The sequence below is a fragment of the Ascaphus truei genome, chromosome 1 (assembly GCF_040206685.1).
Source record: "Ascaphus truei isolate aAscTru1 chromosome 1, aAscTru1.hap1, whole genome shotgun sequence".
Lineage (NCBI taxonomy): Eukaryota > Metazoa > Chordata > Amphibia > Anura > Ascaphidae > Ascaphus > Ascaphus truei.
The window spans coordinates 542,469,228-542,488,815 of record NC_134483.1 but is presented as its reverse complement, the minus strand read 5'-3'; the positions used below and the strand labels follow the sequence as shown (position 1 = coordinate 542,488,815).

The 19,588-nt window shown below is 48.7% G+C and overlaps 1 protein-coding gene across 8 annotated transcripts in view; it reads right to left on the bottom strand.

The window, feature by feature from the left end:
* The window catches only part of DCTN1 (dynactin subunit 1), a 272,607-nt gene that overhangs the window by 228,391 nt on the left and 24,628 nt on the right, over positions 1–19,588 (bottom strand). For 4 of the 8 annotated variants that reach the window (XM_075573554.1, XM_075573564.1, XM_075573570.1 and 1 more), the window contains exon 2: positions 3,296–3,544. In XM_075573554.1, the coding sequence (XP_075429669.1) occupies positions 3,296–3,544 (249 nt within the window). The other 4 variants (XM_075573579.1, XM_075573594.1, XM_075573600.1 and 1 more) reach the window with 4 other exon arrangements.

The window sequence follows — 19,588 nt, the reverse complement described above, 5'->3', positions numbered from 1 at the left end:
GCGCAGTTGTACAGATGGATGCAGAGGAATGCAGAGGAATGCGGCGCTGTTGTACAGATGGATGCAGAGGAATGCGGCGCTGTTGTACAGATGGATGCAGAGGGATGCAGAGGAATGCAGCGCAGTTGTACAGATGGATGCAGATGGATGCAGAGGAATGCAGAGGAATGCGGCGCTGTTGTACAGATGGATGCAGATGGATGCAGAGGAATGCGGCGCTGTTGTACAGAGGAATGCAGAGGGATGCAGAGGAATGCAGCGCTGTTGTACAGAAGGATGCAGAGGAATGCAGAGGAATGCGGCGCTGTTGTACAGAGGAATGCAGAGGAATGCAGAGGAATGCAGCGCTGTTGTACAGAGGAATGCAGAGGAATGCAGAGGAATGCGGCGCTGTTGTACAGATGGATGCAGAGGGATGCAGAGGAATGCAGCGCAGTTGTACAGATGGATGCAGAGGAATGCAGAGGGATGCGGCGCTGTTGTACAGATGGATGCAGAGGAATGCAGAGGAATGCGGCGCTGTTGTACAGATGGATGCAGAGGAATGCGGCGCTGTTGTACAGATGGATGCAGAGGGATGCAGAGGAATGCAGCGCAGTTGTACAGATGGATGCAGAGGAATGCAGAGGAATGCGGCGCTGTTGTACAGATGGATGCAGAGGGATGCAGAGGAATGCGGCGCTGTTGTACAGATGGATGCAGAGGGATGCAGAGGAATGCAGAGGGATGCAGAGGAATGCAGCGCAGTTGTACAGATGGATGCAGAGGAATGCAGAGGAATGCGGCGCTGTTGTACAGATGGATGCAGATGGATGCAGAGGAATGCGGCGCTGTTGTACAGATGGATGCAGAGGAATGCAGAGGAATGCGGCGCTGTTGTACAGATGGATGCAGAGGAATGCAGAGGAATGCGGCGCTGTTGTACAGATGGATGCAGATGGATGCAGAGGAATGCGGCGCTGTTGTACAGAGGAATGCAGAGGAATGCAGAGGAATGCAGCGCTGTTGTACAGAGGAATGCAGAGGAATGCAGAGGAATGCAGCGCAGTTGTACAGATGGATGCAGAGGAATGCAGCGCTGTTGTACAGATGGATGCAGAGGAATGCAGAGGAATGCGGCGCTGTTGTACAGATGGATGCAGAGGAATGCGGCGCTGTTGTACAGATGGATGCAGAGGAATGCGGCGCTGTTGTACAGATGGATGCAGAGGGATGCAGAGGAATGCAGCGCAGTTGTACAGATGGATGCAGAGGGATGCAGAGGAATGCAGCGCAGTTGTACAGATGGATGCAGAGGGATGCAGAGGAATGCAGCGCTGTTGTACAGATGGATGCAGAGGGATGCGGCGCTGTTGTACAGATGGATGCAGAGGAATGCGGCGCTGTTGTACAGATGGATGCAGAGGGATGCAGAGGAATGCAGCGCAGTTGTACAGATGGATGCAGAGGAATGCAGAGGAATGCGGCGCTGTTGTACAGATGGATGCAGATGGATGCAGAGGAATGCGGCGCTGTTGTACAGAGGAATGCAGAGGGATGCAGAGGAATGCGGCGCTGTTGTACAGATGGATGCAGAGGAATGCGGCGCTGTTGTACAGAGGAATGCAGAGGAATGCAGAGGAATGCAGCGCTGTTGTACAGAGGAATGCAGAGGAATGCAGAGGAATGCGGCGCTGTTGTACAGATGGATGCAGAGGAATGCAGCGCAGTTGTACAGATGGATGCAGAGGAATGCAGAGGGATGCGGCGCTGTTGTACAGATGGATGCAGAGGAATGCAGAGGAATGCGGCGCTGTTGTACAGATGGATGCAGAGGAATGCGGCGCTGTTGTACAGATGGATGCAGAGGGATGCAGAGGAATGCAGCGCAGTTGTACAGATGGATGCAGAGGAATGCAGAGGAATGCGGCGCTGTTGTACAGATGGATGCAGATGGATGCAGAGGAATGCGGCGCTGTTGTACAGATGGATGCAGAGGAATGCAGAGGGATGCGGCGCTGTTGTACAGATGGATGCAGAGGAATGCAGAGGAATGCGGCGCTGTTGTACAGATGGATGCAGATGGATGCAGAGGAATGCGGCGCTGTTGTACAGAGGAATGCAGAGGAATGCAGAGGAATGCAGCGCTGTTGTACAGAGGAATGCAGAGGAATGCAGAGGAATGCAGCGCTGTTGTACAGAGGAATGCAGAGGGATGCAGAGGAATGCGGCGCTGTTGTACAGATGAATGCAGAGGAATGCAGAGGAATGCAGCGCTGTTGTACAGATGAATGCAGAGGGATGCAGAGGAATGCGGCGCTGTTGTACAGATGAATGCAGAGGAATGCAGAGGAATGCGGCGCTGTTGTACAGAGGAATGCAGAGGAATGCAGAGGAATGCGGCGCTGTTGTACAGATGGATGCAGAGGAATGCAGCGCTGTTGTACAGATGGATGCAGAGGAATGCAGAGGAATGCGGCGCTGTTGTACAGATGGATGCAGAGGAATGCGGCGCTGTTGTACAGATGGATGCAGAGGAATGCGGCGCTGTTGTACAGATGGATGCAGAGGGATGCAGAGGAATGCAGCGCAGTTGTACAGATGGATGCAGAGGGATGCAGAGGAATGCAGCGCAGTTGTACAGATGGATGCAGAGGGATGCAGAGGAATGCAGCGCTGTTGTACAGATGGATGCAGAGGAATGCGGCGCTGTTGTACAGATGGATGCAGAGGAATGCGGCGCTGTTGTACAGATGGATGCAGAGGGATGCAGAGGAATGCAGAGGAATGCAGAGGAATGCAGCGCAGTTGTACAGATGGATGACATCTTAGAACAATGTTTCCTCAGAAGGATTTTTCTACCGACTTAAAAATGTAGTTCCCGTGAAGTGCAAGTCTCTCCAGCATTAGGGAGAGACTTCAGATGCCCTGTAATGTACATAACAGCCGAAGGAGCATCTCTGACATTAGCAAACAAGCACAACAAACATGGAGGGTTCTTCCTGCAGCCTCCCCGATGAGTTCATCATATTTTATTGTTTTACACAAGAACACAAGACAACGTTTCCTGCCCTGAATATGTTCGTCAGGTAAACTAACAGCATATAAAAAGAATCTATATTTACTGTACGTGTGATGAGATACCAGGAACCTACGCATGACTTTGAGATGCTTGGTCCCCACAGACGGAAAACCCCAATGTTTGATCTGCTGGAGTATATCTGGATGGCTTTGCTGGTAGCCCGCATTCCCCCCTTGTTTACCCTGCACGCCACCTTTTTTAATACAGGTCTGATTTGGGGGTATTTCTGGTTACCTGTGACTGCCGTACAAATATACCATGGTTCTCCTCGCAGGTGAAGTATTTTCTCCCCTGTACAGTGCCGTCGTTCTTGCCCTTGGAGTCGTCCAAGATGACTCCCACCCATTTTCCGGTGGCGAAAAGAGTGGCCCCGACGTAAGCCACGGTCCCACGGTGACCCTTCCCGATCACCTCCACTCTGGAGCCCACTTTCAGGGGCTTTCCCGTGGCCTCCACACTCATCCTGGTGTTGGAGCTTGGGGTCTAGGGTTCAGTAAAAAAAAAATATATCTTACAATGTGTCAGAAGTATTCACAGTGTATAACAGGGGTGTGTGGAAAGAGCACAAACATACCAAAAAAGTGCGCGGTCCCTTGAACCTCCTATGTACCTGCTCTTCCAAACAGCCACACGCAGTAACCTCCCCAAACACACATACGCCGAGTACACAATCAGTCCTCGTATACCCTATCATCACTGCTGGTCCCTGCTTTGGTGGATTTTTTTATATGGTCCTTGGAAATACAGAAAAATTTACACATCATGTGAACCGCACAGAATCAGAGCAAAATACAATGGGGTTTTAATAAAATAATGCAGAGCCCCCACTTACAGAAAAGACTGAACCACAGCCACCAATAAAATGAGAGAGAGAGAAAGACACATACATACATACATACATAACATACATACATACCTACCATCACTAACCTCTTTTACTCCCAATTGTCATTTTTTTATTCACGCTGCATCATGCACAATATCTTTAAACACACGCACACACGCACGCCAGGCTGAGCCCATTCACATCACCAGTATAGCTTGCATACTTTCTGCACAAGAAAACACATATATACACTTAGATTGTAAGCTCTTCGGGGCAGGGATTTCCTTTCCTATTATCTGATTTTGCTGCGCTTATTGTGTTATTATAATTCCTTGTACTGTATTCTTTGTGAAGCGCTGAGTACACTTTTGGCGCTATATAAATGAAGATATACATACAAAACACACACAGAACTTGAAGGCACAGAATACCACACTATATCCCGACACATCACAGCAGAAGGGACAATGCTGCGCACTACATGTGCTTCTATAGATACACCTTTGCAGTTGGCTCCTACCCATCTGTCCACTAGATATAAAGAGACAGATATAGGGTATGGAAAAGCTGGATTACAGAGGCTGACCCCGAACACGGAGCTTTCTGCAACTGGAAGAGTCTGTAACAAAGAACCACACCCGGACTCAGAGGCACTAATCACAAGTCCAGCAGCATGACTCACATACACATACAGGCGGGAGGGAGCGGCGCCCCGCTCTGCTCCCAAGTAACAGGGCTTCTTTGGCTGCTACACAGGCGTCTCAGTTACTGTTTAACCAGTTTCATTCTTCCTTTCAGAGCGGCACAGAGATGCCGTCACATAAAAAGAAGGGTTTTACACAACTCTGCGATGTACCCCACTTCTTTAGCGATATGAAATGGTCCTTACAGGAAACGTTTCACGTGGTGTTCCCAGAGTAAAGATGAATGTGTTTCTATGATCTCTGGGTCCCGAGTACTTCCCCTCGCTGCTCTCCCCTGCGTCTCTGACTAATGATGGCAGTATATAACTCGTTTAAACAAAGGGAAGACCCAGAGCAACTATTTACCAGCACGAGCCCGCTTACAGTCTGTGCACAAAGTACATTAGACAGTAAAACGCTGCTAAGTATTTGCTTGCTATGGAAACAAATGGAGCAAAAAAATTATTTAAAATATTTACATGTACCTATATTTTTTTTTTTTTTAAATGGTGTAATTCCCCTAAATGTGACCCATTAAATAGGATGTAGTTTGATTATTAAAATACGCCTCTTCTTACCCTTTCCAATTCTGTTATTATTAAAATATGATGCTCTAAGCATTTAAAACAGGAAGTGTCCGGGAAAGTAAAATAAAGCTCTCACACACCTAGTGCCATTTAAACTACCATTGTAACCTCAGGAAGTACCGAACAAGGAAATCATTGGTTTGAACACTAGAAAAAGCACACACACACAAACAGAATTGAAGAGCAAATACTAACAATAGTAGATAATAATAATAATAGCATGTTCTTGTATAATAGCGCTGATAGTTTTACGTAGCACTTTACAGAGACATTTTGCAGGCACGTGTCCCGTGGAGCTTACAATCTATGTTATTGGTGGCTGAGACACAGGGAGATAAAGTGACTTGCCCAAGGTCACAAGGAGCCGACACCGGGCATTGAACCAGGTTCCCGATTCACATTCAGTGTCAGTGTTATCAGTCAGTGTCTTTACGCTGAGCCACTCTCTATGTGGACTCTAAATCGCTGTCCCCCAGCTGGGGTTTGGTAGCATGCAACCTCAGTAAGAAAGCAAAACACCTCTAGTTTTAGCAATAAATCGGAAATATTTCATGCTCCAAGCAATAATTTTACAGATCCCATTCAAATGTATTGTGCCACCTGATTGTAAATGGATCACACTCCTATACACATCTATAGGGATAATTGATGTGTATGACGGTTATCCCATTACAATGTACACATAACTGAGCACTGCCTGTATAGGGATAATTGATGTGTATAAGAGGGTGATCCCATTACAATGTATGGGGATACTTGATGTGTATAAGAGGGTGATCCCATTACAATGTATGGGGGATACCCGTGTACAAGAGAGTGATCAAATTAGTACGTACGGGAGATAGCTGAAGTGTATAAGAGGGTAATCATATTATGTAGGGGGGGATAACTGTGTATGTATGTATGTCTTTATTTGTATAGCGCCATAAAATGTACATAGCGCTTCACAGTAGTAATACATGTCATATAAATAACAAATATAAATAACAGATCATGGGAATAAGTGCTTCAGACATACTGTAAAAGTAACATTAAGGAAGGAGTCCCTGCTCCGAGGAGCTTACAATCTAATTGGTAGGTAGGGAGAACGTACAGAGACAGTAGGAGGGAATACTAGTAAGTGCGTCTGCAGGGGGCCAAGCTTTGTGTCATGTGTCCATGATTATCCAGTGCTACTCATATGCTTCTTTAAGCAGATGTGTCTTAAGGTGGGTCTTAAAGGTGGATAGCGAGGGGGCTAGTCGGGTATTGAGGGGAAGGGCATTCCAGAGGTGTGGGGCAGAAAGTGAGAAAGGTTTAAGGCGGGAGAGAGCTTTAGATACAAAGGGGGTAGAAAGAAGACATCCTTGAGAAGAACGCAAGAGTCGTGATGGTGCATAGCGAGAAATTAGGGCTGAGATGTAATGAGGGGCAGAAGAATGTAAAGCTTTAAAAGTGAGCAGTAGAATTGAGTGTGAGATACGCGATTTAATCGGAAGCCAGGAGAGGGATTTCAGCAGGGGAGACGCTGAGACAGATTTAGGAAAGAGTAGAGTGATTCTGGCAGCAGTGTTTAGGATAGATTGTAGGGGAAGACAGGTGAGAGGCAGGAAGGCCGGACAGCAGGAGGTTGCAGTAATCGAGACGTGAGAGAATGAGGGCCTGAGTCAGAGTTTTGGCAGTTGAGTAACAGAGGAAAGGGCGTATCTTTGTGATATTGCGGAGGAAAAAGCGACAAGTTTTAGAAACGTTTTGAATATGAGAGGAGAATGAGAGAGAGGAATCAAGTGTGACCCCTAGGCAGCGTGCTTGGGCTACTGGGTGAATGATCGTATTTCCAATAGCAATGTGGAAGGATGAAGTAGGGCCAGGTTTGGGAGGTAGTATAAGGAGCTCTGTTTTTGCCATGTTAAGTTTCAGTCGGCGGATGGCCATCCAGGATGATATTCCAGAGAGGCATTCAGAAACTTTGGTCTGTATAGCAGGTGTAAGGTCAGGGGTTGAAAGGTAAATTTGTGTGTCGTCAGCATAGAGGTGATATTTAAACCCAAAAGATGTGATTAGGTCACCTAGAGAGAGTGTGTAGAGAGAAAAGAGAAGGGGTCCCAGGACAGAGCCCTGGGGTACCCCCACAGAGAGATCAATAGAGGAGGAGGAGGTGTTAGCAAAAGAGACACTGAAGGTACGATGGGAGAGGTAAGAGGAGATCCAGGATAAAGCTTTGTTCCGAATACCAAGAGTATGGAGAATGTGAAGGAGAAGAGGGTGGTCCACGGTGTCGAATGCTGCAGAGAGGTCGAGTAATATGAGCAGAGTGTAATGACCTCTGTCTTTGGCAGCGTGGAGGTCGTCAGTTATTTTAGTGAGGGCTGTTTCAGTAGAGTGAGCAGTGCGGAAGCCAGATTGTAGAGGGTCTAGGACAGAATAGGTGTTGAGAAAGTGTAGCAATCGAGAGAATACAAGACGTTCAAGGAGTTTGGAGGCAAAAGGCAGGAGGGAGACAGGTCGATAGTTAGAAGGACTAACAGTGTACAGTATAAGAGGTGATCATATCATTATGTTGGGGAATAACTGTGTATAAGAGGGTTATATCATTATGTTGGGGAATAACTGTGTATAAGAGGGTTATATCATTATGTTGGGGAATAACTGTGTATAAGAGGGTCATATCATTATGTTGGGGAATAACTGTGTATAAGAGGGTTATATCATTATGTAGGGGGATAACTGTGTATAAGAGGGTTATATCATTATATAGGGGGATAACTGTGTATAAGAGGGTTATATCATTATGTAGGGGGATAACTGTGTATAAGAGGGTTATATCATTATGTAGGGGGATAACTTGCAGGGTCAGTGAGTGATATGCACATTTATCTCTTTGGTGTGTGTGTGTATATGAGGGTGACTGTTTATAATAAACCCATCACACTAACAAGCAGTTGGCCCGTGATATCGCGCCCCTCGGCCCGTGTGTTCTCAGCGCTCGTTACCTCGCCCCTCAGCCCGCGTTACTCGATACCTCGCCCCTCAGCCCGCATTACGCGTTACACGTTACCTCAGCCCGGGTAATGCGTTACCTCGCCCCTCAGCCCGGGTAACGCGTTACCTCGCCCCTCAGCCCGCGTTATCCGTTACCTCGCCCCTCAGCCCGCGTTACTCGATACCTCGCCCCTCAGCCCGCATTACGCGTTACGCGTTACCTCAGCCCGGGTAACGCGTTACCTCGCCCCTCAGCCCGGGTAACGCGTTACCTCGCCCCTCAGCCCGGGTAACGCGTTACCTCGCCCCTCAGCCCGGGTAACGCGTTACCTCGCCCCTCAGCCCGGGTAACGCGTTACCTCGCCCCTCAGCCCGGGTAACGCGTTACCTCGCCCCTCAGCCCGGGTAACGCGTTACCTCGCCCCTCAGCCCGGGTAACGCGTTACCTCGCCCCTCAGCCCGGGTAACGCGTTACCTCGCCCCTCAGCCCGGGTAACGCGTTACCTCGCCCCTCAGCCCGCGTTCTCACCACTCAGCCCACGTTCTCAACCCTCAGCCAGCGTTACCTCACCCTGCATTACCTCAGCCCGCGTTCTCACCCCTCAGCCCGCGTTCTCACCCCTCAGCCCGCGTTCTCAACCCTCAGCCCGCGTTACCTCACCCTGCATTACCTCAGCCCGCGTTCTCACCCCTCAGCCCGCGTTCTCTCACCCCTCAGCCCGCGTTCTCTCACCCCTCAGCCCGCGTTCTCTCACCCCTCACTCCGCGTTCTCTCACCCCTCACTCCGCGTTCTCTCACCCCTCACTCCGCGTTCTCTCACCCCTCACTCCGCGTTCTCTCACCCCTCACTCCGCGTTCTCTCACCCCTCACCCCACAATACTTCACCCCTCACTCCGCGCTCACCCCTCCGCCCACGTTACCTCACCTCTCAGCCCGCGTTATCTCAACCCGCATTACCTCGCCCCTCAGCCACGTTATCTCACCCCTCACCCCGTTACTTCACTCCTCACTCCGCGTTATCTCACCCCTCCGCCCGCGTTATCTCACCCCTCACCCCGTTACTTCACTCCTCACTCTGCGTTATCTCACCCCTCCGCCCGCGTTATCTCACCCCTCCGCCCGCGTTATCTCACCCCTCCGCCCGGCAGCCGTTGCGCTTCCGGTGTCGCGTGCCGGGCCTCTCAAACGCAACTTGGCCGGTGACGCGTTCCAAGCCTCGCTCTGACTCCTGCGCCCCATCCAATCAAAGCGTGAGCTCCGGCGGCGCGGCTGCGAGTGAGGCTTGGGGCGCACACTACTGCGCATGCGTACAGCCTCTTGCTAGTGCTCACAGTGAGCATCTTTAGAGGAGCAGGTGTCAGTGTGACATGGAGCCATGAATCCAGCACAGGCCTCTAACCCTCTCACTGCCACAGGGAGAGCCACAGTGAGGCAGTGTGACATGGAGCCACGAATCCAGCACATGCCTCTAACCCTCTCACTGCCACAGTGAGGCAGTGTGACATGGAACCATGAATCCAGCACAGGCCTCTAACCCTCTCACTGCCACAGTGAGGCAGTGTGACATGGAGCCACGAATCCAGCACAGGCCTCTAACCCTCTCACTGCCACAGGGAGGCATTGTGACATGGAGCCATGAATCCAGCACAGGCCTCTAACCCTCTCACTGCCACAGGGAGAGCCACAGTGAGGCAGTGTGACATGGAGCCACGAATCCAGCACATGCCTCTAACCCTCTCACTGCCACAGTGAGGCAGTGTGACATGGAGCCACGAATCCAGCACAGGCCTCTAACCCTCTCACTGCCACAGTGAGGCAGTGTGACATGGAGCCATGAATCCAGCCCAGGCCTCTAACCCTCTCACTGCCACAGTGAGGCAGTGTGACATGGAGCCATGAATCCAGCCCAGGGTGCTAACCCTCTCACTGCCACAGGGAGGGCCACAGTGAGGCAGTGTGACATGGAGTCAGGAATCCAGTCCAGGCCTCTAACCCTCTCACTGCCACAGTGAGGCAGTGTGACATGGATCCATGAATCCAGCACAGGCCTCTAACCCTCTCACTGCCACAGGGAGGGCCACAGTGAGGCAGTGTGACATGGAGCCATGAATCCAGCACAGGCCTCTAACCCTCTCACTGCCACAGTGAGGCAGTGTGACATGGAGCCATGAATCCAGCACAGGCCTCTAACCCTCTCCACTGCCACTGGGGAGGGCCACAGTGAGGCAGTGTGACATGGAGCCATGAATCCAGCACAGGCCTCTAACCCTCTCACTGCCACAGTGAGGCATTGTGACATGGAGCCATGAATCCAGCACAGGCCTCAAACCCTCTCACTGCCACAATGAGGCATTGTGACATGGAGCCATGAATCCAGCACAGGCCTCTAACCCTCTCACTGCCACAGAGAGAGCCACAGTGAGGCATTGTGACATGGAGCCATGAATCCAGCACAGGCCTCTAACCCTCTCACTGCCACAGTGAGAGCCACAGTGAGGCAGTGTGACATGGAGCCATGAATCCAGCACAGGCCTCTAACCCTGTCACTGCCACAGTGAGGCAGTGTGACATGGAGCTATGAATCCAGCCCAGGCCTCTAACCCTCTCACTGCCACAGTGAGGCATTGTGACATGGAGCCATAAATCCAGCACAGGCCTCTAACCCTCTCACTGCCACAGAGAGAGCCGGCACTGCTGTGCAATTCATTGACAGGAAGTTAAAAAGTTCTTGTTATGATTTATTTTTCTTTTCACATCCCATTGTAATTGATTATAATGTTTTGATGAACATTAGAATTAGAGCGTTACAATATAGACAGAAAAGCAATGTAAAGAGCGACGGCGACACTAAGCAGAGGGAATATATTGTGTTTGGAAAAGGTCCAGCCTCTTCTTGTTTTTAGTTAATTAAAGGAAGATGTTGTAAATGTAGCCAGGTTCCCTCAGGTCCCCCTGTCTCCCGGTTTCCCCTCCCTTACCTCCGTGGCATAACTGGGCGCTGCGGGGTCGAGCGCGCCGCCAGGGACTCACGGCGGCATCTGCTGTAGTGCGCCGCCATGTTTGCTGTGCTCGCGCATGCGCAGAACCACCGCGGTGGCCATGTTATGGTTGGCGCGAGATCGCGCGTCTAAAGGGAGCAGGTGCATGCGCAACAGAGTGACCGGTGGCCATTACAATGTCGCGCATGCGCAGATAGAGCTAGCGACGGCCATTACAAGTTTGCACACGCAGCCCCAATAGAAAGGAGGCCCGCAAAGGACTACAAGCCCCAGGATGCATAGGGGGCATACACACACCTGACTCAAGGCAGCCAATAGGGCTTACAGATTCCCCTGCAGAGAGATACATTTTGGCGCGCTGGGGAAGGACAGATCAGTTGGAGTTGGGCAAGGGTTAGGGGAGGTTGTGTGCGCAGGGGTCAGGGGCCCACTACACTAGGCCAGGTAATCGCCTAGGCCCTGAGACATTGAGTTTGTGGCTGCTGTTGGGACAGGCCTTGGATAGGGAACCTGCCCCATTAGTGCTGCCAATAGAGTGAGGGACACAGCGGACGCTGAATACCCTCAGAGAGATAGAGACCGTCATCAGGGTGAGGCCACCCCAACGGACAATCGCGACAGCGGAGTCCAGGATGTCGCGGAGATCGTGCATCTGCGGATCCTTCGTGAAGATATCTGCGGGCCCGGGTGCTGGAGCGCCCGGCTGGTATCGTTATAAAGCGCACCAACAAAGTACATACACATTGTGGACAGCGCTGTCTCACACATCAGGGAGGTTGGGTGTGAGACTTTGGGGTGTTGTGGACACGGTGTGGGGTTACAGCCCTGCGAGGCGTGTGGTAGTTGTACTCTTAGTCATTATAGAGGATAGAGTGTTAAGAGGTATCTGTTCTCTATGTTACAGTAAAGGGCCTTTATATTTTATACTGTGTGGGTGTGTGGAGGCGCTGCACCGGATTGTAAGTGTATCACCCCAGGCTCTCCGTGGCGGAGGCTCAGGCTCCTGTGAGCCAACAGGTAAAGGTAGCACCAGTAGCATATTTACAGCTTCCCCCCCCCCCCCCCAGATCTCACTTGGGGGGCGGAAACAATGCTACATAAAGACAATGCAAAAGGAAATCACTGGCGGTGGAAGGGTTAACCCGGCCAATAATAAAGATATTATGCCTAGCTGGTTAACCCTAAACTGTGTTTTCCCCTACACTACCTTTATTGTCCCTGTTTTGCAGCTTAGCAGCTAGCTGCAGTTAAATGAATGAAGGAGAAATGTGCTAACTGTATTTGCGACACAAGGGGGAGCTTCTAGCGCTGTGCCAAGCGCTAAATTGAAGAAGTGTGCCTGCGAGTAAGTAGCTGCATTAAAGATAGGTATCGGTTTCCAGACCATGGACTTTGAAACCGCAAAGTCAATTGAATAAGTGGTCTGCGGTTTAGCTGAAGTGCCTTCTTGATACATCGTATCCTGCTGTCTGGTTATCCACTAGTATTTATCAAGGTAAAGTGATAAAGTGCCTAGTGCACGAAACGCGTAGGTGCTGTTCGTGTTGTCCTGTTGCTGCACCATCCTGCATTAAACCTGACCTGTTGCTAGATTGAAGTGTTCACTTTTGTTCAATATTTTCCGGTCCTATTGGGAGTTGGAATAACGAGGCTGTGCTACTCATCATCACCTTTCCTCTTGTGGTCTACTCACCTGGATGGACTGCACGCCCCCTGGATGTCTAGAAGTCCTGCAAGCACTAAGGTAAAGGGCCGCAGTGCCCCTACATATATATATATATATATATATATATATATATATATAGACACCAGTGCTATTGTTTATTATATATTGGTTACTTGGCTGGGTACATATGGTGTTTAAGCTGTGGAGGTCAAGTGGACCCCACTAGACACTTAGCCCATGCCAGATAATTGCCATATTATTCATGGACTTTCTATTTCAGAATCATTTACACATACTGTGGAGGATTTCTATCCAATTTGGATGCATCACATCTATTCTACTTTGACTTACTTTCTGGCATTTCTATTTGGCGTGCCTCTTTGTACTTCTACCAGCACACATGCTTTATAGCCCCCCACCCTGAATTAGTCCGGTTACGTGTGAAGGATTTACAGCTTATCACGTTTATATGTTTATGAAGAAGTTGTGCCTTTCTCTGTGCTCTGTGCTATCACTTGCCCTGGATGGCAAGGTTGGCCTCAGGCTTTGGGGGTTTATTCCCCATTTTTTTCACTATTTGCGTTAGGAAAGAGCTAGCACTCTAATTTTTGGAGTGCAGCTAGGTAATAAGAAACCATAAACATACATATAAGTTTTATAATTGTTGCATATGCAGAACATATATTTATAAATAAACTGTATTGTAATGGTGTTTTAAAATGTACAGGCAGGAACCCTTTCCTCCAAGACCGGCAATGAATGCATTAACATGCCCATATGTTATGGATGAATGAGCTGAGGGATTTTTCATCTCCGCACTTCAAAGGGCACCCTGCTAAGGTGGTGCCCCAGTGTCTAGAGAAGTCCGGAGTTGAAAAGCCTCAGAGACCCAAGGTGTTAGGGTAGCCGGGATATTTGTAAGTACTAGATACCGGAGTGAAGTATGGGCCCTTCACACTTGGTAGCCAACCCCCAGACTTACTGTCGCCAGGTAAGAGGTTGGGCCCGGAATGCTAAGTAGCTCAGGTGTGAGGTTAACGCATGCTCTTAGCAGACCGGGAAGCAACTTCTGCCCGTTCTGTGAACTCCTGGCAAGTCGGGGATAGGTGGGGAAAATTGTTGCCATGAGAGGATTGGGTATGCATGTTAGGAATAGGACCTTTAACCCTATAAAGATGCCTGCAGCGCACTCCCAGTCAGATTCATCTCAGCTTTACCAAGATACGTCCAAGCCACAGCGTCAGCGGTTTCGGAGTGTGAGGGGTTAACTACTTCGTAACCAAGGATCATACCCCTCTTCCAGAATTCATTTGAGCTAAGGATCCTGAACGAATCCTGTAAGGACTATACGAAAGAATTCCTTTTGGCGAAGATATACAGAGGCGGCACATTTTATTTGAGTGCGGCTAGCTCCGCAAGCCTGGGGATGCCCCGGCATGCTAGCCGCACTCCCTCGGCGTGCCGCGCGTCACAGACGCGCGGTCACACGTCATCGGGTGCCTGCGCCCCCTGCACGCGCGTCCAGGGCTCCCCGAGGGAGCCCTGGTGTCCCGCGATGTGGGGGACGGCGGCAGGGGGTTCCGGGGGACCCGGCGGACCCGGCAGCGGGAGGGAGAGCGCCCCGATCGGAGGGCGCTCCTCCGTGTCTTCGGCGTGTGCCCGGCACCCTCCGGCGCGCGCCAGGTTACTGCTGCGGCCGAGAATGGGCAAATGCTCGAATAAACTCGGCCGCAGCAGTAGGGCTGGCAAGTTGCGCCCCTAGCCAAGGACTGTTGCAGGACTCAAATCGCGCACCCACTTGCATGCGTGCAGGGGTGCCCAGAGACTTTGTTTCATTCCGTGGACATTTGGTTTAGTTTATTTGTACATGATGCTGAGAAATAACAACGGACATGATTTAATGCAGAAAACAAATGAAAGAGTAGGAAACAGAGACCAGAGGCATGTAATGGGTCAGAGGAGTTATAACGGGTTACACTGTAGCTATAATGTATTGCAGTGGTTATAACATTAATATAATGGTTATAATGTTAGCACAGCATTTATAATGAGTGATACATTGATTGAAATAGGAAGACCTGGGTTATAATGGTGACAGTTAGAAATGGGAAGACCTGGGTTATAATGGTGACAGTTAGAAATGGGAAGACATGGGTTATAATGGTGACAGTTAGAAATGGGAAGACCTGGGTTATAATGGTGACAGTTAGAAATGGGAAGACCTGGGTTATAATGGTGACAGTTAGAAATGGGAAGACCTGGGTTATAATGGTGACAGTTAGAAATGGGAAGACCTGGGTTATAATGGTGACAGTTAGAAATGGGAAGACCTGGGTTATAATGGTGACAGTTAGAAATGGGAAGACCTGGGTTTTAATGGTGACAGATAGAAATGGGAAGACCTGGGTTATAATGGTGACAGTTAGAAATGGGAAGACCTGGGTTATAATGGTGACAGTTAGAAATGGGAAGACCTGGGTTATAATGGTGACAGTTAGAAATGGGAAGACCTGGATTATAATGGTGACAGTTAGAAATGGGAAGACCTGGGTTATAATGGTGACAGTTAGAAATGGGAAGACGTGGGTTATAATGGTGACAGTTAGAAATGGGAAGACCTGGGTTATAATGGTGACAGTTAGAAATGGGAAGACCTGGGTTATAATGGTGACAGTTAGAAATGGGAAGACCTGGGTTATAATGGTGACAGTTAGAAATGGGAAGACCTGGGTTATAATGGTGACAGTTAGAAATGGGAAGACCTGGGTTATAATGGTGACAGTTAGAAATGGGAAGACCTGGGTTATAATGGTGACAGTTAGAAATGGGAAGACCTGGGTTATAATGGTGACAGTTAGAAATGGGAAGACCTGGGTTATAATGGTGACAGTTAGAAATGGGAAGACCTGGGTTATAATGGTGACAGTTAGAAATGGGAAGACCTGGGTTATAATGGTGACAGTTAGAAATGGGAAGACCTGGGTTATAATGGTGACAGTTAGAAATGGGAAGACCTGGGTTATAATGGTGACAGTTAGAAATGGGAAGACCTGGGTTATAATGGTGACAGTTAGAAATGGGAAGACCTGGGTTATAATGGTGACAGTTAGAAATGGGAAGACCTGGGTTATAATGGTGACAGTTAGAAATGGGAAGACCTGGGTTATAATGGTGACAGTTAGAAATGGGAAGACCTGGGTTATAATGGTGACAGTTAGAATTACAAGATAGCGATCTGGGTTTCTTATACACTATCCCATTCAACTACAGTTTAAACATATCCCAGTTTCAAATTACAAAGACAGTATAACCAGCCTCATACCGATGAGACCCAAAAGGACAAAGCTGTCTGTGAGCCGGGTTACTGGCTCTGCACTTCTGTAACCCAGGCTGTGCTGAAAAGCTGTGTAATGCGCCAGGCATAAACTTATAGGGGTCCCATGTTAAAATGGGTATGAAGCAAAAGATGGCACTGTGTGAGTTCTCATTTGCATGTCATTACCCAGAATCCCTGGCTGCTGCAGAGGCACTGTATATTAAGAGATAATGGGGAAAGGCAGGGTTGTTCTGAGACGTGAATGTGCTCACAAGTGGGATTTTTACTTTATCCGAATTTGATGTACAGTAACTCCCTGGTTCTCTGTTACTTTTACACGGTAAGCCCCCACTCCCTACAGTCCCCACTCACACTGCTGAGCTCTTGTATGTTATTGACATTTCTCACTGTCCCTTTTACCGATTTATTGCCCGGTCTGTTTATTTACAAGTCCTCTGCCCCTCTGCCCTTCTTTCTGATTCTACCTCGCCTACTGTACCTTAGGCTGAGCTAATACTGTGTGAGATGGCGCTTGCACGCGCATGTGCGTGCGGACACGCCAAGCACAAAGTGCAGGATCCCTTGAGGATGCTCCTAGTGTGCATGCGCGTGCACGACAGAGCGACTGCATTTTGAAAATACAAGAAATGTGTATTTTCAAGCGGCAGCCGCGTTACGTGAGCGGTTTGGCCAATCACAGCAAACCAGCTCTGCGACATCATGGCCAAGCCCACACCATGCCCCCTCCCCCCCATCGCCTCCTACACAATGAGCACAGATCGCTTGTGCGACAGCAGCAAGAGCTCACACTCTCACAAGCAAGCTGAGTGTATGAGCTCGCACTCTCGCAAGCAAGCTGAGTGTATGAGCTCGCACTCTCGCAAGCAAGTGGAGTGTAGGAGATCGCACTCTCCCAAGCAAGCGGCATGTAGGAGCTTGGCCTTAGATTGTTATCTTGATTTTTATATCTATATTAAGCTCATGGAATATTCTGTATATAGGAGGGCCTCGTTCAGAAGCACCTTTGAGAGGCCCGCCAGCAGCTGCTTGTCTTCAAATCTCCAACAGGAAAAGAGAGTTATCTGCTACACTGCACTCCCTCATATAGGGCTTGCTCCATATCTAATACACTGAGGGGACTGGCAGCCAATTAGAGCACGGATTGTGGTTGTGCATTCACTCATAGGAGGGAAGAATTCAAAACTTGCTAATGGAAATCATGCTTATGAATTTGAACTCTAGGAACTGTTTTTCCTGGCTAGCCCCATACCCCCTGGGGTCCTGGCACCCCTGAGTCTACGTGAAACAAAGGGCTTTCTACTGCTGATATCTTGTTCACCAAATGGTTCTCCCCCCTCTGGACATCATCTCCTCAAGAAATGTCACAGTTCTAGGTCTAAAGGAAAATAGGAAAAAACAGGGTCATTTTATTTTCCAGCATGTATTATCCCTGGTCCCTGGCTTATGGAGGTACTAGGGACCCCACGGGTTCAGGGGTAACCAGCAGGCTTTACCTTTATTAGATAGCCTGGTTACGCCCTCCCGTCACAATCGCCTAATACTGAAATACTCATTTATTTTGCACTTTGGAGGTATAATGTTGACACAGTAGTTCTAATAGTAACAATGATAATATTGTGAGAAATTAGTTACAATTATGATAGTGTTTATAATGGTGCCACCGGTATTATAATGGTGCCACAGGTATTATAATGCTGCCACAGGTATTGTGATGGTGCCACAGGTATTATGATGGTGGTGCAGGGGTTGCAATGGTGCCACTGTTGGTATAATAGTACCAGATGTATTACAATGGTGACACAGGGGTAAGGAATGGGTAGACTGGTATTGCCGGTGTTATAATGGTAATTACCAGTGGTTGAAGTGTCATGGTACTGGGGTTAGGGGAACCACTACTCATTTGGGGATTTATGTTTAAAACCCTTATAAAAGTGGATGATTGAGCTTTTCCCAGGTATTTCCCAGGGTTAGTATGGCACCCTGACCCCTGGGTTACACAGTGGGTATAACACTGGCATACTATACAAGTACAGGTTTTACAAAGCTAGCACGCCGGTGACACTGGATTAGACAAGTAGAACGGGGTATAATGGTGACAATGCTTACCCTTTCCGTTATGAAATAGTTAAATGGCAGCACATGACAGCTCAGTAGAAGCCCTAACGATACAAAGCGCTTCGATCTCATTGTTATTGATCATATTTTCCTTGCCGTTTCCAATGCCTTCTGTCAGAGTTATGTACTGTTTACTAGCTGTGACATGTACTGTATGTGAGGCCGCTGCTGGCTGGTTATTGCTGCACCAAGCTCTTTAGTTGTAGCTCATTGATGATACACTGTAAATTAATAATGTGTGAAGTCTTTGGAAGACAATTTGCAGTCTGTAAAGCCGACGTTCACGTCTGTAAAACTGAGCAAATAACAGTTGATGATCAAAATCCATGTGCTGTATGTAGCCCAGGGGTGGGCAACTCCAGGCTTTGACTGAGCCACCTGTGCTGAAGCAGGGATACCCTGAACACCTGTCCAGTTGGTAGCCCGCGAGCACTGAAGTTTCCCACCTTTGATGTAGATGGACCTTATCACAATTGGTTGCGTGGCGCTGAATAATTTGCTTTATGTACTGTGACATAGTCCAAAGATGTTAGGCAGCTTTCTGCCCCATTTTAGAGCAGAAAGTGCAGGAATAGCTAAAAATGATCCGTTCCACAGCTTCCCATTAACTCAGGCAGCTGGATGGAAAATCCAGAGCACAGATTACAATGGCTCTAGTTCTCCCTCACCTGCTCTTCTAATCACATGCACAGGTATTTAGAGCAGAGAGGTTTTGCATTTCACTCTCTCTCCTTGGAGCCTGGGGGCTGGGGGTGTCGCTGCTCTCCTGCATCCAGTATCGAGGTTGACGGCCCCTCCATGTATCACAGTACCAGAGGATTTGCCTGGACCCCACGAACAGATAAGACAAAACAAATGATTACTGCTGTTGCTAAAAGACTGTGCTGTATCTTGTGTCCCTAAATGAGAGAGCATTGTTTTAAGCTGGGGAACCAGTTTAGTTGGCCAGCAGCTGTTAGAGAGACTGATTCTGATGTGTAGTTAGATCCCTGAAAGGGATAGGATTTGCTTATATGATTTTGGTTTTATTTCTTGAAATAACAGAGTGGGAAATATTGTAACACTGAAATGTGTGAACTGCTGAATGAAAGTATCTGAGTACCTCTAACCTACACATGTTAAAGCTGCAGTACCTTAATTGGATGAAAATAAAGCAGGCAGAAGCCTGAGTTAAGCAGCACAATACTTTGCATGATCCTGTTTGTTGTATAATTAACCCTAGAAGACTGTGTCGGGAAGAACCCAGACAGACGTCAGCACTACAAAAGAGGGGCGTTTGTCACATATGGTGGAGAATGCGGGTCGACACTAAAAAGTCTGTGGGTTTGCAAATAAATGCGGGGGTTTAAAA